The sequence below is a fragment of the Podarcis filfolensis genome (assembly GCF_964270895.1).
Source record: "Podarcis filfolensis genome assembly, chromosome: 6".
Classification (NCBI taxonomy): domain Eukaryota; kingdom Metazoa; phylum Chordata; class Lepidosauria; order Squamata; family Lacertidae; genus Podarcis; species Podarcis filfolensis.
The window spans coordinates 1359348-1384526 of record NC_139609.1 but is presented as its reverse complement, the minus strand read 5'-3'; the positions used below and the strand labels follow the sequence as shown (position 1 = coordinate 1384526).

Here is a 25179-nt window from a genome sequence, read left to right as displayed (position 1 = left end):
TACGCTTGGAAATTGTAGGCTTTTGTTGAATACCCGGGATTCATTCGGTCATCCAAACGCCAGGCATTCTTTCCCCCAGCGCCTCCATGTGTACCAATATTCTGGGGTGATCCACTGAATCAATACATTTCTAATTTTGCAAATTGATAAAATTCTTTTCACATTTATATCCATGGGCATAGCCAGGGGGGCAGGGAGGGACAGCTGCCCCCCAAATCAATAAAAATACATAGCAAACGGAGGTTCTGCCTCCCCCCCCCCACAAATCCTGGCTATGCCCATGTTTATATTTACTACTAAGGAACCCCTGCACAGTTACTGCAGAGGATTCTGGGAGCTGTGGTACAGTATACAGTTTCACACAAGACATTGACAAGGTCTCTTGGCCTTCCTCATCTCTGTGTGAACAGACAGAGCATGCTAGAACACACCTAACACACCCCTGTAGCTGTGTGTAAAAGGAGTGGATAGATGGTGGTGGACATCAGCGGCAGACCTTGTGGCCTCAAATTTCAGCAGAACGCTTTGCGATACAAAACATTTGCACCCCCCCTCTCCATTCTAAAGCATCGTTGCAGCGTCCCCCAAGGCTTTGCACCCAGTGCAACTGAACCAGTTGTGCTTTCCTAAATTCACCTCTGTGAACATTTGTATGGGGGCCATATCTGCACTCAAAGTTTTGGAGTTCATAGTTCAAACTAGACTCCTGGTTCTAGTATTAGGAGAGAGGGAAAATATCTTCTCTTTTCCCACTTTCTCCACATCATGTGTCATCTTGCACACTTCAGTTGTATTTGCACCTTACTTTTTCTCCAGACTAAAAAGAACCCAAATGATGAAACTTCCTCATAGGGAAGTTAACATGGAATCCACCTTTTTCATACCTGGCAAACATACCAGGTAAAAGGTGCAGTATTTTCTTCCATGTCAGCACTATAGTTGGTTAGTGTTCAGTCTGTGACCTAGATCCCATTAAATATATTTTGGTACGTAATGACTGCATTCAAGCATAACAGTAAAATATGGTTAGTGTTATGGGAGCAATCTGCAGCAAGACTTGGGCGTCCCCACCTCCGTGAATTCAGAAGTCATGTTGAAAGTAATGGTGGTTTGCCTGCTTTGTAGATTCAGAAATTCATGGGAGTTGTTCGCTGGTGGTTTGTTTGTTTGTGGTAGCCATCTCCTCCCCCCACCCCCCACTATAGCCAAGTGTGTTGTGACTGCCCAAGGGTGAAAGTTTGTAATTTGCACATGATACTTGTTTTTTGTAGGACTGAAGCCAACTCTGAGAACCGCTAAGAGCTTTTTAGAAGGTGTTCAAAATGTGCTACTAGAAAGTACCATAAGTACCATGTATGAAAGTCGGAAAAGTCGAATTAAATTTACTGCTGTCTTTGTGATGACAAATTTTATTGATATTTTTTTTAAAAAAAACTTTTATCCAAATGAAAGTATCACCTTCCCTCTCATAATTCATGGGTGCTCATGAGTAACAAGTGCTGTAGATGTCTGTGGTTTCCCAGGCGTGACTTTTGGAGAGGAGATATATTTTATTATGTAAAATGGGTCTTGGCTTCTTGCTTGTCCTCCTCTTTAGGCATTCCACCATGGAGAGCATCGGCAATAGCTATTGGACTCATACAACTGCTGACTTTTTGTCCTGTTTCTCTTGTATTATGTCTACAGGTTAAAAAAAAGTGTCCTGACAACAAAGCTGGAAGGTGGATTACTCCCCAAAATAATAAAGGCCATGTGTGCACATCTGTAGAAATGGTTTGCGGCTCAGTCAAGCTGGAGCTAACTAAATGAAACTATGGGCTGTGCGTCAGCCAAGCATGTTTCTGCTGTACAAAATGAAGAGGAAGCTCAGAAGGGGAAAAACTACCAGAACGGAGATGTATTTGGGGGTGAGTGTCATCATTTGTGGCTCTTGACCATTTTGTTGATAGTCCTTGCTTTACTGAACCCTTATTTCCCCGTTCAAACTCTGCTCTTTTTGTCATTTCTGAACAGTTCTCCTGTTCTTTAAGATTTGCTCAAGGACTTATTCTTGGGATGCGATATTTTGGGACACAAGTGTTCGTTTAATAGATGTTCATGATATTCAAGTCAATGTACTTTGTGGAAAACGGGGGGGGGGGGAGTCAATGTACTTTGATTCCCCATGAGCACAGAAAAGCAGCAGAGTGTGTTGCAAAATAAAGCTTCTTGAAAATCTCTGTTACTGTTGAATGATGGAGGCTGTTGAATGAAGTTTGTTCAAGTTTCTGCTGTGTCTTAAATTTTTACCGAAAATAAATTCTCAAGGTAATAAGCTGTGTGTTAGAAACACTGATACATTAGAAAAAGATAAACTTTTCAAAGGAGACCTCCACCTTACTTACTGGAAATTAAGGAAAAGATGTTAAATGTTATAAATCACAAAATGTGTGCTATCTTTTGGCAGCCTTTGCAGCAGCATTCATGTGTGGCATATTTCATTTCTTTTGGAATTGGGCTCTTTTAGTGTTACTGAAGTCAGTGGATTTAGGTGAACCCAAGTTATATGCAGCAGGCGAGCTGTGGAATTATTGTGGTCCAGCAGATTAGCTAAGAGTGTGAGTTGTGAAAGGCCAAATCTCTTTATTTGCAATGCTGCATTAGGCTAGTCATGATTTTTCTTGAAAGTTTTTAAAGAGGAGACTGGAGAAATATATGTTAAAGGTGATTTAAATTTGGAAGAGAATATAACCTGTGTCTCTGGCTTCTGGGAGGATAAAGAGACAGTTCTCAGTCTCTAGTACAGGAAGGCCTGTGGTCTGCAACTATGTGGTCTGAATATTGCAAAATCGAAATGTACAGATTGTATGGCTGGAACTGTGTACATGCTCTCCTATTCAAATGCCACAGTCCAGCACATGCATAGATGACACATGGAAAACAAAATCCCAATGGGCATACCTCTAACACCTGTATGATACCTTAATCTCATATCATTTGTGGGGCAGTTTTTGTAGGATATCACCTTCCCAAAGCCCTCCTTCTGTATTCCTGTTAGTTTCAGTTGGCTTCTCACTAATGCAAGGCTTTGGAAAGCCTTGACACATTTGGGAAAGGTAAGGTACAAGAATTTTAAGAACATTGATGCCTTGTTGGAAAAGAGCCTGGCTTTGTCTGTCTTTTGTCATTCATTCTTGTGTCCTCACATAGATAATCTGAATAATAAGCAGACAGATCTGTTGTGTATATTGAAATGGTGCTTATATTTAGAATAACAATGCACATATTGTCCTCACTTATATCCAACATTAAAAACCATAGTTTAAAATAAAGGATGGTTTAAGATGCATAGGTGCTTTGTTCCCTCCCCTCTCCTGACTGAAGAAAAAAATTCAGAGTCTGGCTAGTCATCAAATGTCTACCTACTTCAGGATTGTGGCTTGGTTTTCTGCAGGCAAAGCACTGGCGGCTTACCACTCCTGGTTTGTTTGGATGAAGCAGATGACAAGCCCAGATTCACACATCATGATGAGCCAGACTCTGACTAGTTTTCTCATGTGGCACAGAGGAACAAATCACTTGTGCCTGTTAATCAGCAGCTTATTTTAGGGTACAGTTTAACCTGGCCACTCTCATTCTTTCTTTGCTCTAAAATTGCTTGAACCCATTCGGAGGTACATTGCATGATGTGAATAAGATCTGTAACATTACAAGGTTCTTAAAAGTTGCTATTGAACTCCCAGAATGTTTAATGCTGAACAAAATAGTGTATTACACATTTGTAGAAATAATCAGGAAAGGTTTTAAGGAAAACAGGAAGCCCTCTGCCCTGTTGGTGGGCAATGCTAGCTGGCATTGTAAACGTTTTGTTGCCTGAGGCATAGCAACAAATAGCACCCCCCCCATCTTCCTGTCTGGTACCTTAAGGCCTTAATTCAGGATGTTAGTTGCAAACTATAAGCAAATAAGGCTTAAGTCAAATGTGAGAGTTGTTGTTGTTGTGTAGTCGTTTAGTCAACTCTTTGTGACCCCCTGGACCAGATCACGCCAGGCACTCCTGTCTTCCACTGCCTCCCGCAGTTTGGTCAAACTCATGTTGGTAGCTTCGAGAACACTGAGCTTCGAGAACACTGAAATGTGAGAATACCAACAACAATTGAAGCATATGCTGATTGCAAATTGTTGGTTTGCGGGATATAGAGCTCTCCTTCATCTGTCTAGAGGCACACCATCCAATGTGACATAGGAACACACACACACCTTGAATTAAGTGCTTCTGGTACTGGGATTAGGGCAGCTACCCACAGAGCAATCTGCTGCCTTTTAAGCAATATTAATAGATTACATTTCCATAAAATTGCATTTTACCAAACCTCAGTGTAGTCACATTTTCAGATGTTGAAGTACAGGGAACTTAAAATGCTACGGTTTTTTGCTAGACAGAGAGGGCATCTTAAATCTCTATTGCTGTTGTTGTTTTGCATTCCCTGTTACACACCAACATCAAAATGTGTACCATTGTTCCCTAGCACCGCTCATTAGAATTTGCCCTTTAAAATTAAAATAACTCCCCCATCATTTACCAATTAGGTTTTAATTGATCTACAAATAATCAAAACTCAAGGCTCTAATTTTGGGCCCTTTGCTTTCTTTGTAGAATATACAGTGCCTCCTTGAAGCTGTTTCTTTTGAATTTATTTATTTTAGTGCTGCAATGGAGCACTGTGGAACTGCTTGTGTACTGGAATTCCTTTGTGTGCACAGTTCATTGTATTCACACCTTTAGTGGCCTAACCAAGCTGTTCACTTTCGATGGCATTTCAGTGGAGATGTTGCTGTGTGCCAAGCGAAGCGATTATTATCTTTTGTTTAACTTGACTGCTTGCTACTGAGCACCAGCCGTCCGTTTCTAGAGTTAGCTGCAAATGATGGCCAGAACATGGGTCTTCAGTGAGCATTGAACCTTGACGGCAGGAGACACTCTGCTTACTCAGAAGGAGACTCGAGAAAGTTTGAGTTCTGGTGTGGCAAAGGAAATAGGCTTCAGTTATGGAGATGGCTGGAAAAGGGAGACTTTGGGGGCTCCAGAATAATGCTTTGGAGTAGTGCTGCTGCTGCTGCTGCTGCTGCTGCTGCTCCTGCTCCTATATTGATAGTCTTCTGCACCTACATTCACTGTGCCCAGAGTAGCACCACCCTGTGTGGAGCATAACAAGCAGCCAACTTTCCTCTTGACTTTAGAGAATAGAATATCATTTATTACGGCCATAGGCCCATACAGGTAAAAACAACACATAAATAACAGCTTGTGCCGTAAGGAGAAAAAAAAAAAAGCAATCGCTAAAACACCACTATAACAATAAAATACTATAAAATGGAAAGGCATACTACGCCTTAATTAGCTTGTAGAGCTCCTTGGCGTCGCTTTTGGGAAAGGACAGCAACTAGGAACCTAGCCACCTTCAGGGTCGTGTGGGTATCCTTGTCCTGCAAGATTTGGGCAAGGTGGAATTTTGGTGGGGTACCCTCTAGTTTCTGTATGATTGATCCCAACAAATTTGCCCGTGGCACATTGAACAAGGGGCAAGTGAACATAATGTGCTGGAGCGACTCCGGCGTCACCTTATCACATTCGCACACGGCGGGGGCTTGGCCCTTTGAGAACCTATGTCTCAGGACATTGGAGGGAAAAACGTTAAACCTCGCTTTGGTGAAGGCCAGTCTATGTGCAACAGTCGAAAGGGAGGAGAGGTATGATGGAACGCAGTAAGTTAAAGTGATACCAATGTTCTGGGGCGAACAAACGCCTCCCCCCAGCGTATAATTTCGCTGTAAATCGATGTCATCCAGTCTTTGGCGGATCAGTCTCTGAGCAGTGATTTGGTCTAGTTTTAGGGAATCTGAGGGAGAGATTCCATAACTCAGGAGTTTGGCATGAATTCTACTAGTCCAAAGGCTAGAGAATTCATCTCGCCATAAGCATTGGACAAGGTAATGGTTTGGTAATCTATGCCACAATGATAACCAGTAATTGAAAACTTGCTTCCACAGGCAAGTTTCTAAGGATGCGACCTTCAATTCTAGTCGCATGGCTGCGTTGCTTACGCACAGGGGGAGCATTAGGAGCCGACGTAGGAATTGGCTTTGCAGAGTCTCAAGGGGAGCAAGATCTGTCATCACGGCCCAGAGCGGGGCAGCATAAGCAAGCACGGCAACCACTTTTGCCTTGAACACCTTTAGGGCCGAGGGAACATGCAAAGCTCCGTCTGAAAAGAAGAATCGGAGGAGCGCATATGACAAGGTTTTGGCCTTATTAAGTAGGTGTTGAATGTGAGCTTTCCACCCCAAATTGTATTGAAAAATAACTCCTAGGTATTGAAATTTTAGGACTTGCTCTATTTTTGCCCCACCAAGCTTCCATTTGTATAATCTCCGGCTTCTGGAGAAGATCAGGATCTTGGACTTGGCATGGTTGATGGTTAATTGATTGAGTTGACAATACGTGGCAAAGATCTTCAGAGCTCTGGTTAGTCCAACACGTGTATAAGATAGAATTACCGTGTCGTCCGCATATAAAAGGAGTGGGCAGCGGTAATCCGCTAGTCTAGGCGCGTGTGTACTTGGAGATGAGTTGACTAGGGGTGCTCGCATGTCGCTGATGAATAGGTTGAATAGGCAGGGAGCCAATATACATCCTTGGCGCACTCCCTTGTTTATTGGTATCGAATTTGTAAGGTCGCCCGCTGGAGTGAATCTCACTCTGGCAAGGGTACCTTCGTGGAGCTGGCTTATGAGCCATAAGAGTCTTCTATCAATGCCCTGTTTCGCAAGTTTCTCCCAAAGAATATTTCTAGGAACGCTGTCAAAGGCTGCCTTTAGATCTAAGAAGGCAGCACAGAGGTAGCCCCGGGGGGGGGGGTTGACTTTAGAGTTGGAAAGTTGTGCTCACCACCATTACACAAAGGTAGAAAACATAAATGGACTGAGGAGGAAAGAGTGGAGCAGAGAAATGGAGCAGGGTGGCGGTGCATTCTTTTCAAAAGAAAGTCAGTACAAAATCTCCAAAACCACATAACGAAGCACTTACTAGCCCTGAATTACAGGGAAAGTTAGCAACCCATGATGTGTTGGTGACTTCGTCTGCTTCTTATCCTGGCTTTCTCACACAGGATAGAGGGCAGCTATCTGTCCTGCATGAGCCGTGGAACAAGGGAGCTGATGGAGCGGATTGTTCCACGTCCAATAGCAGTTTGGGGAATGTCATTTTCAGCATAGTACAAGTGAGCACAATGGGGAAAGAGAGGCGGTGGCCTTGCAGGCTCTCCCTGCTATGCTGGCTTTCTGCTTGCAGCAGGATGTTATGTAGTTCACCTGCAGTCTGAAGGGGTTGTTTTAATTAAATTCCCATCATTTTTGTTTCTAGTGAATAGGGAGATTCACTAGAATTTTCCTCCTGAACTCACAAGCAGTCCATCTTTACACATTTCACACATTTCATTACACATTTAATGATGACCATGAACTATTTTTTAAAAGTTGTCACACTTTGGGTGGGTGACAACCAGTAAATAAATCCACAAATAAACAACTTATTTCTCTGGCTGACTTTGATTAAAATTATTTCTTTAGATAAAACAATATATACAATGACACAGACATTTCTGCCCTTTTCTTTTCAAAACGTTGCTGCTTCGAAATGATGGGCTTTGTAGAGCCAGCTTTAGTTCTCTTGGTTTTATCTTTCATAGAGCTAGAATGAGATTCTGATTTTTTATTTTTTTATTTTTAAATTCATGTATATTTAAAATATATTATCTATATACGTTATAAGCTATAATGAGTGCAAATCAGGTTGCTGTCCTGGCCCCACCGAGACTATGGTGACAGAAGCTCTTACTTGAGAGTAAGGAAGATACATTTATTGAGGCAGAGAAGAAATAAAGGCTCAGCAACAGGTAGTCTATTCCGCATATTACTAAGGGTGCATCCAGATTTCCTTTTGTACCTGCTTTCCAGGCACAGGCCTGTGCTTTAAATTTCTGTGTCCAAGTTTTTCCCCTTTGCTACATAAATGTCACTGTTGATTCTCCTCCCATCCATAAACTTGGTTTCCTAATTTAAATGCATTGGGTTACAGAATGTACATTTATTGGATCAGGCCTGGTTCATTTAATATCTGTTGCTAAAAATACAAGAAAATTATTATCTGCTGTGATCCATGATAGAGGATTTGGAACTGAAGGTCTCACATGCTTGGTGGCATGGAATAAAAATGTCAATATTTTTGGATTGCAGAACAAATCAGAATTTTAGTTTCAGGGTGTGTGAAATATCGGATGAATAATTGTCAGCCAGAGAAATTGTTTGTTGCCTGTTGGTTTTTATGAGCATTTTTGTTAAATATTGTCAACATAGAGTTCTAAAATTAAACTGTTTAAACATATTGCATAAAGATAAATTTTTAAAAATACTGCAAGGACTTTTGAAAGGTGAAATTGTTTTATTTGGTAGAATATTAAATCTTAATCCTCCTGGGTTTTCATTACTAAGCAAGACAGGGAGGAGGGAATTTGCTTCAGTTTTACCCTCCCAAATTTTGTATCCACAAATATTAAGTGATTCATTTGTCCTACAGTATGTTTAACAAAGTGAGGCATTATTGAAAACAAATTTCTGTAAAGTGGAGTGTGTCTCCATAAATTAACTAGAACTTGGGTCTTAGCAGAGGTTGCATTTATCCCAAGGCACCAACTGACCATCTTGCCTGCCTGGGGGTCCAGTATGTAGTTCAGATATTATTTAGCTGAAAAGGGAATAGCATTCTTGTTTCTCAAAACCTAGCCCCCGCCCCCATTTTTAAATATAGTAACTAGTTTTTGTTTTAGACCAAAAGTAGCTACATTTGTTCCAGAGAATCTGAGACCCCAAACTGGTAAGATCAAACAACTTAGTTCGTATGTGAGCTTTTCTCTCTCTCTCTCCGTTGTCGTTTGTTGACTAGGTTGACAGTTCTTCTTTGGCAGCTAGTTCATAACCTTTAGTCCACCTCTTGGGCATTGCATGTGACTGTACTGCCTTCCTTCAGGACAGAGCAGGCGTGGGGAACCTGTAGCCCTTCAGATGTTGGACTGAAGCTCCCTCCTAGCATCCCAGACCATGGGACTCATGGGAGTTGGAGTCCCTCCAGATCTGGGCGGCCACAGGTTGGGCATCCCTGGGGCAGAAGTTCACAACGCCAAGCTTAGTGGAGCCAGACGGTCAGATATCTACTGGCAAACAATTTGCAAGCGTAACTGTATCATTCCTTGATAGTTCACCAAAAAGACATGCTCATTTGAGAGGGAAAATACAGTTTGAAATTTGCCAAATTTATTTCCTTCTCATTGGCTTTCTGCATTGCACTCTGCATTTCCTGTCAGAAAAGATGTATGGCTTTATGGACTGTAGCTTCTGTTCAGCAAAAGCCCATGGTCTGCTCCCAATACTTCAGGGGAACACATATGCAAGAGGCCTGTATGAAGTTGCCTGTTCCTGTTTTTGTGACAAATCATTAACTGGGAAAATTCCTCAAAAACCGCTTAGAAGCTGCCTTCTGTTTAACATCGAATGTTATTGAATCGTTGGGGCCCAGAACCTTTTCAGCTCTGCCATTCTTTGCTATTAATCCATTTCCACACATCCTAAGGCCTGGGGGGGGGGGAAGCCTTGTGCATAGCAAGGAATACAGCCACTTGTTGTTGTTGTTTAGTCGTTTAGTCATGTCCGACTCTTCGTGACCCCATGGACCAGAGCACGCCAGGCCCTCCTCTCTTCCACTGTCTAGGTTTGTCATCGCCTTTCTCCCAAGGAACAGGCGTCTTTTAATTTCGTGACTGCTGTCACCATCTGCAGTGATCATGAAGCCCAAGAAAGTAAAATCTCTCACTGCCTCCATTTCTTCCCCTTCTATTTGCCAGGAGGTGAAGGGCCCAGTGGCCATGATCTTCGTTTTTTTGATGTTGAGCTTCAGACCATATTTTGCGCTCTCCTCTTTCACCCTCATTAAAAGGTTCTTTAATTCCTCCCCACTTTCTGCCACCAAGGAGACAGATGAGGTGATCAGGCACTCCCATTTCTTTAAGAACTTGCCATAGTTTGCTGTGGTTGACACAGTCAAAGGCTTTTGCATAGTCAATAAAGCAGAAGTAGATGTTTTTCTGGAACTCTCTAGCTTTCTCCATAATCTAACGCATGTTTGCAATTTGGTCTCTGGTTCCTCTGCCCCTTCGAAATCCAGCTTGCACTTCTGGGAGTTCTCGGTCCACATACTGCTTGAGCCTTCCTTGTAGAATTTTAAGCATAACCTTGCTAGCATGTGAAATGAGCTCAACTGTGCGGTAGTTGGAGCATTCTTTGGCACTGCCCTTCTTTGGGATTGGGATGTAGACTGATCTTCTTCAATCCTCTGGCCACTGCTGAGTTTTCCAAATTTGCTGGCATATTGAGTGTAGCACCTTAACAGCATCATCTTTTAAAATTTTAAATAGTTCATCTGGAATACCATCACTTCCACTGGCCTTGTTATTAGCAGTGCTTTCTAAGGCCCATTTGACTTCACTCTCCAGGATGTCTGGCTCAAGGTCAGCAGCCACACTACCTGGGGTGTACGAGACATCCATATCTTTCTGGTATAATTCCTCTGTGCATTCTTGCCACCTCTTCTTGATGTCTTCTGCTTCTGTTAGGTCCTTTCCACTTTTGTCTTTTATTATGGTAATCTTTGTACGAAATGTTCCTTTCATATCTCCAATTTTCTTGAACAGATCTCTGGTTTTTCCCATTCTATTGTTTTCCTCTATTTCTTTGCATTGCTCATTTAAGAAGGCCTTCTTGTCTCTCCTTGCTATTTTTTGGAAATCTGTATTCAATTTCCTGTATCTTTCACTTATCTCCCTCGCCTTTTGCTTGCCTTCTCTCCGCCGCTATTTGTAAGGCCTCGTTGGACAGCCACCTTGCTTTCTTGCATTTCCTTTTCATTGGGATGGTTTTCGTTGCTGCCTCCTGTATAATGTTGCGAGCCTCCATCCATAGTTCTTCAGGCACTCTGTCCAGCAAATCTAAATCCTTAAACCTGTTCCTCACTTCCACTGTGTATTCATAAGAGATTTGATTTAGATTGTATCTTACTGGCCCAGTGGTTTTTCCTACTTTCTTCAATTTAAGCTTGAGTTTTGCTAGAAGAAGCTGATGATCTGAGTCACGGTCAGCTCCAGGTCTTGTTTTTGCTGACTGTATTGAGCTTCTCCATCTTTGGCTGCAGAGAATATAATCAATCTGATTTCGATGCTGCCCATCTGGTGATGTCCATGTGTAGAGTCGTCTCTTGTGTTGTTGGAAAAGAGTATTTGTGATGACCAGCTTGTTCTCTTGGCAGAACTCTATTAGCCTTTGCCCTGCTTTGTTTTGAATTCCAAGGCCAAACTTGCCAGTTGTTCCTTTTATCTCTTGATTCCCTACTTTAGCATTCCAATCCCCTATAATGAGAAGAACATCCTTCTTTGGTGTCATTTCTATAAGGTGTTGTAAATCTTCATAGAATTAGTCAATTTCAGTTTCTTGAGCACCAGTAGTTGGTGCATAAACTTGGATTACTGTGATGTTAAAAGGTCTGCCTTGGATTCGTATTGAGATCATTCTATCATTTTTGAGATTGCATCCCAGTACAGCTTTCGCCACTCTTTTGTTGACTATGAAGGCCACTCCATTTCTTTTATGGGATTCTTGCCCACAGTAGTAGATATGATGGTCATCCGAACTGAATTCGCCCATTCCCATCCATTTTAGTTTACTGATGCCCAGGATGTCAATATTTATTCTTGCCATCTCATTTTTGACCACATCCAACTTACCAAGGTTCATGGTTCTTACATTCCAGGTTCCTATGCAATATTTTTCTTTACAGCATTGGACTTTCCTTTTGCTTCCAGGCATATCCGCAACTGAGCGTCCTTTCGGCTTTGGCCCAGCCGCTTCATCAGCTCTGAATCTACTTGTACTTGTCCTCCGCTCTTCCTCAGTAGCATGTTGGATGCCTTCTGACCTGAGGGGCTCATCTTCCAGCGTCTTAACTTTTATAAGCCTGTTGTCTTTGTCCATGGAGTTTTCTTGGCAGGGATACTGGAGTGGCTTGCTGGTTCCTGCTCCAGGTGGATCACGTTTGGTCAAAACTCTCCACTATGACCTGTCCATCTTGGGTGGCCCTGCACGGCATAGCTCATAGCTTCTCTGAGTTATTCAAGCCCCTTCGCCACAGCAAGGCAGTGATCCATGAAGGGGATACAGCCACCATCCTTCTTTAAATTGGCCAGGTGTGGTTCTCTTCTTGTGGGATTCTTTAAGGAGTTGGGCTCACATAATCCAGGGGAGAGACATTTCTTGTGAGTGCAGAACTGATTTTTTCTTTAAATGAAAGGATGGAAGTCCATAATGTTGTCAAAGGACAACCGTCTCCGAGTGTTTGTGATGTAGAGAAACAGCTTTTTGAAAAGAGAACTCTAACCCACTTTCACTGTGTGCAGCTGAAACAACCCTTTCTACTCTGAATTGTTTTACTTGGCACTCTTGTATTTGGTACCAAAAATAGCTCTCAAAATAAGTTGTGGAAGAGGTGAGATGAAGGCAGCTATATAAGGCCCTGACTGTTATTTAGCTGCGTTGCCTGAGTTCGTAGAAGAACTTAGCATAACATTTGAGACTGCTTTACAAGCATGCCTACCCTATTATTATTATTATTATTATTATTATTATTATTATTTCAGTTTTTAATGATTTAACCTTGGAAAATAGCTGTTCAGTTACAGCAAAATGTAGAATGTTAGATGCATAAAACTCTCCAAGAGAAAGCAGAGCTATGTCAAGATGAAATGAGATATTTGTAGCTTGCACCATTCGAGGACAGCCCAACACTGTACAGTTGTACCTTTGGTTACAAATGCTTCAGATTACAATCTCCACTTACCTGAAAGTAGCTGCTCCTGGTTGCGAACTTTGCCCCAGGATGTGAAAGGAAATTGCGCGCCAGAGACACACGCACCGTGAGAGGCTCCATTAGCGAAAGTGTGCCTCAGGATAAGAATGGTTTCAGCTTAAGAATGGACCTCCGGAACGAATTAAGTTCGTAACCAGAGGTACCACTGTATGTCAAAGAAGGTTGGGGAACAGAGCAACTAGAACCAGGAAGGATGCAGTAGCAAGGAGCAGGTCACATAAGGACTGGTTTGGGAGTTCAGAAGTAGGTACTACAGGATCTGAAAGAGCACCCGGGGTGGCAGGAGTTCACCTAATAAAGCCCAAAGCTCACCTAAGTCCTGTTCTGGAAGCAGAGCCAGGTGTGGCAGTGCTCCTCCCCTTCAGGTGAAGTTCCAGGCATTTCAAAGGGAAGACACTCTGGGTTGGAGCATGTGCTTTATTGCACCATTTCTGGATCTCTGGTTGTGCCACCTGTCTTCTCCAGCAGAGACATCTTGGCATATAAACATCCCTGAGTTCCTCTGAAAGGTTTGAGCAGCCAGTCCTAGATTTAAAAGGTATGAACACCACCTCTTTGCCTTCCAGTGTTGCAGAGTTCCCTCCCTGGGCAGATTCAGAGCCTGCAACACTCATACGTCTCAGGGATCTCAATCTAGCTGTTAGTTTATTATTTCAATTTCTATACCACCCTTCATTGAGTCTACGATACTAAAGTGGATTACAGCAGTGGGCACATTGAACCATAAAAAATGCATTAACAATTTAAAATTAAAACACCAGATTAAAAAAAAATCCAAAACAATCTTTAAAATACTGGAGTTGTAGATAGTATAAATAATGTCACTCCAAGTAAAACAGTCCAAACTAAGGGATTGCCATGGTTGGCACCCCCCCCCCCCGCAATTACTTATTTTAGAGGTTTTCTTTGGATCAGCCAGATATGGCCTTCTTATACCTTCTTTTTCTTTAGGCAGAGATGGGCAGTCTGGATCACTTCAGATCTCCTCTTTGCTGTTGATTTTCTGCTGTTGGCAGTGTCCCAGTGGTGGTCATGCCTTTATAGGACTAGCCACCTTTTACAGTTATTCCTTGACGCAAGTGTAACTGGACCCAGAAAGCTTATCGTTTACATGATCTGTAAGATTCATTTGCACCTCAGTTACACAGAATAGCATGTGGGGTTTGGAAGGTCAGTTGCTATGTTTCCTCTTGGATTGACCAGATGTCACAACAGAAGGACACCATTTAAGAATTGCTTGTACTTTACACACAAACTAGGGGGACAAATTAATTTGTCCCTAACAATTGAGAACATTTGTTTGTGGAGACTTGTTGTCATACTTTTTGATTTTTTTGATTGATTTAAAATAATATATTTTGCCTTTAGACCCGTTTGGGTCCACAAGGCCGCTTATAGTACATTACCAGAAAGTTTAATGCAAACTGCAGAAGTATATACGTATTTCTCAGAAGTTAGTCACTGTTTTGGCTTTCTAACAGGCATGGGCTTCCCTCCCCCTCAGTGAGTTGCTATGTTTGGATGCTAACAGAATCTTCCTAATACTTGCTACTTAGACATGCACACATGCAACCCCCCCCCCTACAATTCAGGATTTGAGGAAAGAGCAGATAGGTTATTGTAGAAACACTCTTAGTGCTTACTTTCAGTGTAAAGAGGGAGCGTTCTCTGCTAAGTGGAAGAGGAAGGACTTATAAGAAGGGTTACAATATTATGGCTTCTACCACACCATATATATATATAGAGAGAGAGAGAGAGAGAGAGAGTCATAGCCACAGAAACAGTCACAATTATAATACTTTTTAAAAAGATATTTTGGAAGGTAGGGCTGATGGTTGTTTCTAACTTCTTGATTTTTTTTAAAGCCCACAGAGCATCTGTTAAGTGTGTGTATATATCTCTGGCTCCACCTATTTGTGGTTTCCAGCTTCATTCTTTTCTAGGACTCATCAGTGGCTCACCACAGAAATCAGCAGAGGCAGGTGACAGGCAAGGCAGTCGTTCCTACTGGTCCTCTGGTATGAAAGGTGATCCCAAACTAGCTAAGAGAGTCTCCCTTCTCTGCTGTAAATTAAGGAGCAGCTGTTCTTGTGCTCCGCCATAGAAAGAATAACAGTGCAAGTTGTCTGGCCTGTACTTTACTGAGCTAACATGTGCGTCAGCAGGAAGAAGAGGGAGCATGGAATGGTAAACACCATAAATGTAGGTTGCCAAAATCATTGAAAGCTGCTTGCCAAGGCTTATTACTCTGTAATATGGTTTCCTTGCTCCTGGTAAATTCTGCAGTGCATGACTAAATGGGGAGAAACCCTTATTCCCTGCCAATATCTTTTTGACTATTCTGTACATGTCTAGAATGGAAATGCATCTTAATGTGTGCAGCAGCTTGTGCTCCTCTTTATTGGTGCTTAATAAATAATGAAATAGCCCCCAAAGTTGCATTCATTCAGCATTAATAAAGAGTAACACAAGCTGCTACACGTTTCATAATGTGTTTCCCATTCTTGATGTGCACAGAAGGGCAGACCTGCCCTGTAGGCTACTTAGAATATTAGATTGGTACCATGATTGTTTATTTTATATTTTCTGACTTTGAAGTGTACTTGACACCCTGGAGAATGGGTGCAATTGTTAGAATTTCTGTGCGCCTTAACAAATCCTGGATTTTCATTTTATGACTAAGTAGTGTTGGCTTGATCCTATCAAATATTGCCTATTAGCAGGTTGCATATCGTCAAATTTCCATAAGCTTCATATCTTTTTATTGGAACATGTGATCGTATGATAACAGAGAAAAGATAAGAGAACTGCTTGTTTCCCAGACTTGCAGGAGTTCAGGTTACACAAGTACACACCCCTTATTTAGGGACACACACTTGCAACCTGTCCTCAGTTACATTGGCAGCACTGAGATGAAATAGTAAACTATGGTTTATTGTTGTGTGAGTGGGGCTCAGGCTAGTGTAGTTCCTCCTCCAGCACAGCCACAAGGAGGAGATTCAATGGAGTTTTGACTGCAGTTTAGCATTATGCTCATTGCCAGGCAAACTGTGTTTATTTTTTATTATGGTTTACTGAAACAAGCCAAACTTGAGTTATGAAGCTGCTTTGTTTCAATAAACCATCGTTAAGATTAATCACAGTTTAGGGTATGGTCCTAGTGTTGAAAATGGGAGTGAATGTTTCAGATATCTGTGCAGCTGTTCCAGTGCTCATACACACAAAGATAAACCCTAGTTTATTGTTACCTAACTTCTCATATTGGTTGTGCTGTACCTGCAAGTGCCTTAGAAGTAGAGAAACAGACAAACATAGAAAGTCACCACTGTGACATATTCCAAATGGGAAGAGGAATCAAGACTATCATGTAGCCTAAGAAAACTGTAAAACTTCTGAGAGGGCCCAGACTCTGAAGTTCTCTCTGAAGACTGCAGTATTTGTGATTAGTACTAGTTCTAATAAAAAGAAAGTAATTATTTTTTTAAATGACCTTTCAGTTGATGAAGTCTGTCTGTCTAAAAATCCTATTACATTCCAGGCACTTTCGATACGGTTCTTGAGACACGGTGGTGGTTTTCATTGTCTTCTTTCTAATATATCACTGTTGGAATCCACATTGTGTTGTAACCATTCCTTTCGTTGCTTCCTTTGCCATTTTCCCCCTTCCCTCGTAATTGTTTCAGTAGTACATGCTGATATGCTCATTTATCACTGAGACCATTATTAATGAATGTCGTGCTTCTTCATTATGTTGCCATGGTAGCTTTGTGTGGGGGAATTATCTGTTTCCAGGTGGAAATCTTTATTTGCCATACTGGTGGCTGAGCGTTTCTCTAAAGCACATGTGCACACATACATAGGTATCTATACGTGATGTTGGTAATGCATCTCTTCCTCTATACTCTACCTGCCTAATCACTGTTTAAGGTTAGCATAGCCAGCTGTTCTATGCCATGGATTCAAAGAGATGCATTGTATACTGTCATAATCATTTCTACCTTTTCTCAGCATCTTTATTCTATTCTGTGCTTTTATCTATTTGTGTCACCTTGTAACTTGTTTTGTGGTGGTGACAAAGCACATTCTTTCTACATAACTCTCCCTCTATTTCCTGTTTTAAACACTATTATTGGTCTTTCTTTGCATGCAAAATCTAGAGTTATGGGAAATACTGGATGCTTTGCTCATCAATCGATTTTAAGTAGAGCAGAAAATAGTTTCTTTAAAAATCGATTTTAAGTAGAGCAGAAAATAGTTGCTTGTTTTAAAACCAAGAACATTTGCACAAAGTGAAGAAATACTAAAACAACATTTGTGTAGCACTTTTGAGTGTTCAAAGGACTCACAGAAACTTCATCAGATAGATAGGCTATTATAAGTATTCCCCTTATTTTGGCAGAAAGGAGCTAAGAGTATATAGAACGACCTAGTAGGTCTCAGCTGAAGAGAGATTGGAACCAGGGACGTCTAACTCCAACCCCCCTTTTTTGGCTCAGTTTCATTAGCTTACATGAAGATCTTGGGTTTTTATAATAAATACAGGAAGGGGGTTGGCACATATCAATGTTTTACAGCAAATCCTGTGCTTTATGCTGCACTGCCTGGCTCCCAGCTGTGGTATCTTCAGAATTAACAGTTTTACTTGTGTAGTGCACACAGATTTATACACTGAAGCTCCAATAACTGAGCTTCATGACACATTCTCCATTATCTTTACATTTGGCCTTTTAAAGGTAGGTCAGTATTACCAGCTTACATATTGCAAGTGGAGAATTGAAGGCCAGTTGCTTGTCCAAGGAGAGAACCAGATGATGTGGAGAGCACATGGCGAGAGCAGCAGGCTGTGTGTTCACCCCAGCCAGTGTGTTGCAAAAGAAGCCATCTGATGTGATGACATCAAAACAAGAGTTTTCCTGCCTCTGTTCCATTTCAATAGCTGCCACTTAACAGGAGTGGAGAAATTATCAAGTGTTCTTTTCCTAGACAGAGCCTACTATGAGAGAGGAGAGGAGGAGATGAAAAGCTGCTGCTCTTGCTCTAAGAATATCAGAAAAGTCTGCTGGATCAGGCCAGTGACCCATCTAACCCAGCATCCTGTTCTCATGGTGGTCAGGCAGATGTGAAGCCCAAAGCAGCCCTCGGCATAACAGCACTCCCCCACTTCACAGCTTCCAGCAACTGGGATGCAGCAGCAACTCCAAGGAAAAATCTGTACTTGCTGCCTTCTGGGACACCTTTGGGAGAAGAAAAGGCTAAGCAGTGGAGTCCTTAAGGCGGTTGGATGGTGTCTTGTATATCTTCTTCCGCAAGTCTTGCTGCCAAGCTGGTGCCAAGCGTCTTGTTCTGCTTTCCTTTGGACCACATCAGCGATGACAAGAGGGGCATCTTGACGTCTGGGCAGCCCAGGACCTGCATACACACTGCCCAGACTTGCGCCCTGGGAGATCACTTCAGCTCTGCAAACGCAGCAAAAACAATGCGGGAGACAGCAGTTAAAAGTTACCTGTGTCTGTAGCCACAGCAGGCACTGTGATTCTCCAGCGGTTTGCTTCAGCCTTGGAGGCACACTCCGTTGTCTCTCAAGATAGACGGATGCCAATAACAAACTTCTTTGAACATAACCATCAGGATTAGTAGTCACTGATAGCCTTATCCTCCATGAAATTGTCAGATCCTTGTTTAAAGCAGCCATCGTTACTTATTGTGTGAGTGAATCCCATAGTTTTGCTATGCGCTGTATGAAGAAAAATTTATTTTATCTATCCTGAATCATCAAACGTTCAGCTTCTTTGGATGTCTGCAAGTTCTAGTGTTAGGAGAAAGTTTTCCTCCACCCACTTTCTCCATGCCAGGGATAGTTTTATACACTTTTATCATGTTGTCTCTTACTCGCTTTTTTGCTAAACTAAGGAGCAGTTCTGCCCCAAGGCTGCCCAGTGAGTTTGTGTCAGAACTGAGATTTTAACTGGGGATTGTTCAGCGTATAACTTCAAACATAACCACGCCATGTGCTCCCTGTGAGTTGCCCAAGGCTAGCCATTGTAGGGGGAAGTATAGGAACTAAAATGACATTTGGTCTGATCTAGCAAGGAACCCCTTACCAACATCTCGTTTTCCCTTGATAATGCCACTTGGAAAACAGATGTAGCTGTTCCACGTTGCCTTGCAGACGCGGAGAATTTTGCATTCGAAATTGCCCCCAATACTCTACGTTCTACAGCTGCTCTAAATCCCAATTATTATATGATATGATTATGAAGATGGATGGTGAACATTTGTTATGGTTTCAATATTTTCAAATTAGTTAATGCCGGAATACAAGTAGTAAGACTTTTTGCAGATTCAGCAAGATTTTTGACAACATTTGAATAATTGGTTATAAGATGAGCACTAAGTGTGATATATAGGGTACTCCTTGAATTAAATGACAATATTTTATTTATAAATGGAAGAGATGGGGGAAATTTCATTCCAGAGATGTAATTTGTTTGACGCTAGGAGAAAACTTGTTTAAAAATGCAAATATCTCCTTAATAACAATTTTGTTAATAACAGTTAATAACCGTAGTTAACTAACGATTGTTAACCACTAGTAATAACATAATTTTTCTGCACTTAATTTCCTTCTGGCCACTGTTTACAATCTGCTCCCCCAAGTATATTATTTTATATATAACTCAGGATAAAACTTCATTCATCTGGTTAAAGTTGCCTCTAGTCCGTGGAAACTTAGGTTATCATGAATTGGTTGGTCTTTTAAAGGTGCCACTAATTCTCTTTTGTACTCAATAACCATGTACAGTGGTACCTCGGGTTAAGTACTTAATTCGTTCCGGAGGTCCGTTCTTAACCTGAAACTGTTCTTAACCTGAGGTACCACTTTAGCTAATGGGGCCTCCTGCTGCCGCTGCGCCGCTGGAGCACGATTTCTGTTCTCAACCTGAAGCAAAGTTCTTAACCTGAAGCACTGTTTCTGGGTTAGCAGAGTATGCAACCTGAAGCGTATGTAACCTGAGGTACCACTGTACCTTGTAAGAAGGCCTTGTACATCACATCTTGCTTGTAACATATATATTGGGGCACTCTCAAGCTGGCGAGGGGGAGAAACCCACAAAGATACCTGCCTGAGGTGGCATGAGAAGGTGTCAGTTTCCTAAGGGATGTGCCATGTCAGCTAATACCTTGAACTGGTGCCAAGGCTACGTTGCTTGGTGAACATGGACCTTTCATTACTTGATGTTGAGCTCACTGACATTTAGTTGAATTACAAGAGCAGGCAGCGATTGTGAATGTCAACATTTAAGCTAAAACCATAGTTCTTGGGCTTGGAAAGGCCTAGCGCTTGCATCTAAAGGGTAGTGGGCCGATTCCAAGATGGATATTTTAGCCTTGCTATGATTCATCTTGCGCTGCTCTAGGGTCATAATTAGTCCAATATTTCTCTTAACACTGACAGTCAAATTACCTAGAAGACACTTCTCAGGAGGAAACTCAAATATTTTCAACCTACCTCTGGCAAGTGATTTTTCATCTTGACAACACATGTTTTAAACGTCTTCTTTTTCATAGAATGACAAACAGAAATCCTTTCAGTGTGACAGAACTCAAACTTATGAGAGGATATGTGCCATTAATGTTCAGCATTGCGGGGAGAAAAAGGGGAGTGTAATATAATGCTGGTTAAGGGACCAAGTTGTGGGAGTAGATGTTTTCCTCCCTCCCTTTCTTGCACAAATTCCACCTGATCCTCTTGGAATCATGTCTGTTGTATCTTAGCCCTGCTAAACACAATTATCTGTAGGCATTTGAAACCTATGCATTTCTGAACAACACGGTTAAGAACCATAGGCCTGAAACTAACACAGGGGTTATGTTCCGGGGATTGCGCCTAAAGCCAAAATAGTGTATACTGTGTTACCTCTGGTTATGAACTTACCGTATATACTTGAGTATAAGCTGACTTTTTCAGCACATTTTTTATGCTGAAAAAGCCCCCCTCGGCTTATACTCGAGTGAGGCGGGCGACGGTGGCAGAGGGACAAGCGGCCCGAAAGGAGCCCTTTCTTGCCACTGGTCCCACCGCCCGCCTCTCACAAGGGCAGGCACAGGAGCCATGGGGAGGCGCTGTGCTGGTTGCCTCTCCCAACCGTGGCTCCTATGCCTGCTTTTGCGAGCGGCAGAGGCAGAGGCAGCAGTGGAGGGGCGAGCGGCCCGATAGGAGCCCTTTCAGGCTGCTTGTTCTTCCTCAGCTGCTGCTACCACCACCACCAGGTTTGTGGTGTGGTGATCCGGCTTATACTCGAGTCGATACATTTTCCATGTTTTTTGTGCTAAAACTAGGTGCCTCAGCTTATATTCGGGTTGGCTTATACTCGAGTATATATGGTAATTTATTCCGGAGGTCCGTTCTTAACCTGAGGTACCACTTTAGCTAATGGGGCCTGCTGCCATGCTGCCGCCACCCGATTTCTGTTCTCATCCTGGGTCACAGTTCTTAACCTGAGATACTACTTCTGGGTTAGTGGAGTCTGTGACCCAAAGTGTGTGTAACCCGAGGTACCACTGTAGTTGAAACACATTGGGTTCAGTGGTGGGTGGGATTGCCAAGGTCATTTGCCCTGGAATCCTCCTCCCTTTCTATTTTAAAAGAAATAGTTTTCCACATACATAAAGCTGAATGAGCACAAATTATATGTGCATAAGTTGCAAGCTTACAGTATTGCGTGGAGAGCAAGGTGTGGAAAGTGTGATGCCTGTTTAGCCAACTATTAGGGAAGGACTCCTTTCCCTCTGAGTAAACTGTTGGAGCAGGGACATCCAACTCCCAAGAGACTGCGATCTACTCCGGGGGGCGGGGGGACGACTGGCAGTGATCTACCCATTGCGGGGCAGGCCAAAGTTATTCAGCTTTTTTAGGGGAGCAGGTCAAAGTTGTTGTGCCTTTTTTTAGGGGGGCTTCCCAAAGTTGTTGACCTTTTTTTAAACAGTAAATGTGCAGAATTAATTTAAATCACTCACCAAAAACGCAGCCACTAACAGACGAACGCAGCGCTACAGCAGACGACAAAGGAACACACACTAAACGTGACGTAGGAAAGGACTGAGGGGTGGAGACATGATTCTAAACAATGCGAGCGATATGGATCCGGGCGTCAACCTGTTGGTCGCGGTCAACCGGTTGGCCACCCCTGTGTTAGAGGATGCGTGCCCATTGTTGGCAGTGCCAGAGGGCGCCATGGCTGGAGCCCAAAGTGGAGAAAACCTCTCCCATCTCCCTCCCTCTCTCTTCCCTGCTTCTCTCCCCTCCCTTCCTGCCAAAGGTCTAAACAAATTGTTTGCAGAGGGCTTTTGAAACTACGCCCTGTGGATAGAACCAGATCATTCTGTTCCAGTGTAGGAATTATATTAAGTGGGAAAGCAGTGCTCACATCTTAAAAAAATAAGGAAATAATAAATAAAGATGGGGAAAGAGTGACCTTGCATCCAAATTCCAAAGCACATGAGTCGTTGTTGAGACTGAGGAACATCTGTGCTCCTCCTCTTCTCCCAAATTCCCTTTGGAGGCCACGGCTTCCTTCCTATCTCTTGTCCTTGCTGTGGTCCACCAAGAGCATTCTCTTCACTGCACATCCTCTCAATTTCCTGAGGACTGTCTGGAGGAGGTCTAAGCCTGGAAGATATTTGAACTGTGCATCTGTTGTGGAATGTATATTCCTAGTACAAACTTTGAAGGGCAGTATGGTTTTTTAAATCCCACCAAGCAATGTGTAAAGGAGTATGCCTTGTATCTCTCTGTTTTCCCCGCTACACCTATAATATGGGAATCTTCCTGTTCTACCTTACATGGTGGTTGTAAGGATTATTGAGCTATATATGTTAAAGCACATGGAAGATTAAAAATTTAAGTGCCAAGTATTTTTAATCAGCATTGCAGTAATACTGTAATCTCATGTTATGCTAGTAATATATCCTGACACTCTCACATTAATATTGTTCTAGTTTGCTTGATTTCCAATTCCACCTTCTCCCTCTAAGCAACAGTTGAGTTTGATAGCTATTTCAGTTCCCTAATTCATGCTGCATGTTGCTTTCTTAACCACTCTAGTTGCTTTCCTAAGGTAATTGTTCATAATAACGTGGACAGATTCTGGTGAGAATGTCCACCAGAGTTGCTTCACATATTGCCGCAGGAGTAGATGTGCTGTACACCTGCATTGTCAGTTGCAGCTTGTACATGTTTGAAGCACACTGGTTTGGAGCCGTAAGGTACCCGTTCCATTATAATCTGCAAAGTGGTCCTTAGAGGCATCTCGCAGTGCTCTTAACAGACTTGTTTTGGGTTAATTGCAGTAAGTCCATAAAGTAAGTCCATAAAGAAGACCCGAGAGGAGCCTTCTTCATTAGACAGCTATTTGGAGTTATGAAGTGTTCACAGGGTCATTGCTTGTGAAAACCATCTGCTGAGCTGCACAGGTTCTATAACTGTTCTTACATGTGTGTGTTTTCTCCTCTTCCTCTTGCTCCTCAGATGAGTATAGGATCAAACCTGTGGAAGAAGTCAAATACATGAAAAATGGAGGAGAAGACGACCAGAAAATAGCTGCCAGAAACCAGGAAAACTTGGTAAAGGTTGAACATTATTACTTATTAAAAGGGTTTGACACAGGCTCTAGCTCTGTAATGAAATATAGAGTATGTACAACACTTAGTGTACTGAAGGGGAGAGCTTTCTTGAAAATGCCATAACTATTTATAGCTCAGAGGAAAGCTGCAAAATGCTACCTTCCTCTGCTTGTCTTTATGAATTATCTTGCCCTTAATTCGGTGAAGTGTAGAATGGGCATTTGTATTCAGCCACTTTGCAAGTGTTATACTGTTTGGCTCGTGATGAATGTGTTTGTGTGCAAAGGAGCTGTTACCAACACAGGAATTTACTGCCTTTTGAGAAGGAAACTACCTACTTTTAAGAAGATGTCTGTCATTATTTACTCTCTGCATTCCCACCCTGAATTTTAAAGAGTGCCAACTCAGACACTTAAAAGATATATAATGTGCTTACAACCAGAGAACTTGCAAGGTTCAGTGTTTAGTAATTTGCTGCAGATAAGAGTTAATTTCTTGTTTCCAGCTTTGCATTATGTGTTATCCACTTGTTTTACCCTCAGTGGCATACCTCTGGGGCTCGGATGTATGCTACAGTTCTGTAGAAGTAGAGAAAGAGTGCATAATTCAGCTTCCTGAGCATCACTGCATTCACATTTATACGTTTGTTTATTTATTTATTTTAACATCACTCGTCCTTATAAACACTAAGAGGTGTGTGTAACATTTTCTGAAATCTCAGAAGCCAGAGAGGTGGTTGAAACAGATTTCCCATAGTTGGGGGTGGAAATTCAAGTGCCCACTGTAGTTTCTTGCCCCTTCCTCAGTGGCTCAGTGAAAAACAGAATAAATTATGCAGCATTAGGGAAAACATGCCAGTTTGCATGAGTCATACAAGCCACAGAGTTCATGTTTCATTGGTACAGAATTTGGGTTGCCTAGGCACAGAACCTTTAAAAAAAAGGCATGAAGTGCAAACACCTTTACATGTGTATTCAGCATGGTTTCCTTCTGTTTTTCCATGGTGATGTTTCTTGGGACATAGCTTTGCTATAAATTTATACTGGTTTTATGCCAGTCTGTCCTTGCAACCCCCAAAGAACCCTGGGAATTATAGTTTAGTGAGTATGCTAGGAATTCTTGGTTAGAGGTCCCACAAAATAACTGCAGTTCTCCATGATCCTCTGGTTTAAACTGTTAAACCAGGTGAAAGCTGTAGACATCTTATACATTTGAAACACATTATCTTATATTGAAAAACACATCTTATACTTTTGAAACACAAAGGAAAAAATAAGGAAAAAATAAATAAAAAGGAGCTGAGTATCTGGGAAGGAATTTAAGGAGAATATTTATATGTTGAGAAGGAGGAAGTAAAATAAAGATGAAATATAAGAAGTTGGAAGGAAAGAGGACAACTACAACAAAAAGCCCCCCCCCCCTTTGGGGGGATGGATAGTGTGTTTTAAGTAATATATTGATGTACTTTTAAAATGGTAGTAATAGAAATTTTGAAGTCTTAGGAAAAGGGGGGGAGGGGTTGTTGATTTTTTTTTTAAAAGAGTGTTAAA

At 42.0% G+C, this 25179-nt stretch overlaps 1 protein-coding gene across 2 annotated transcripts in view; it reads left to right on the top strand.

Annotated features, from left to right (window-relative positions):
* LOC310765881 (uncharacterized protein C1orf21) overlaps window positions 1-25179 on the top strand; it is a 157489-nt gene that overhangs the window by 51116 nt on the left and 81194 nt on the right. For both annotated transcript variants that reach the window (XM_083621511.1, XM_083621510.1), the window contains exons 2-3: window positions 1687-1907; window positions 23535-23629. In XM_083621511.1, coding sequence (XP_083477637.1) covers window positions 1814-1907; window positions 23535-23629 — 189 coding nt within the window. In that variant the 5' untranslated portion in view covers window positions 1687-1813. The remainder of the gene's footprint in view (window positions 1-1686; window positions 1908-23534; window positions 23630-25179) is intronic.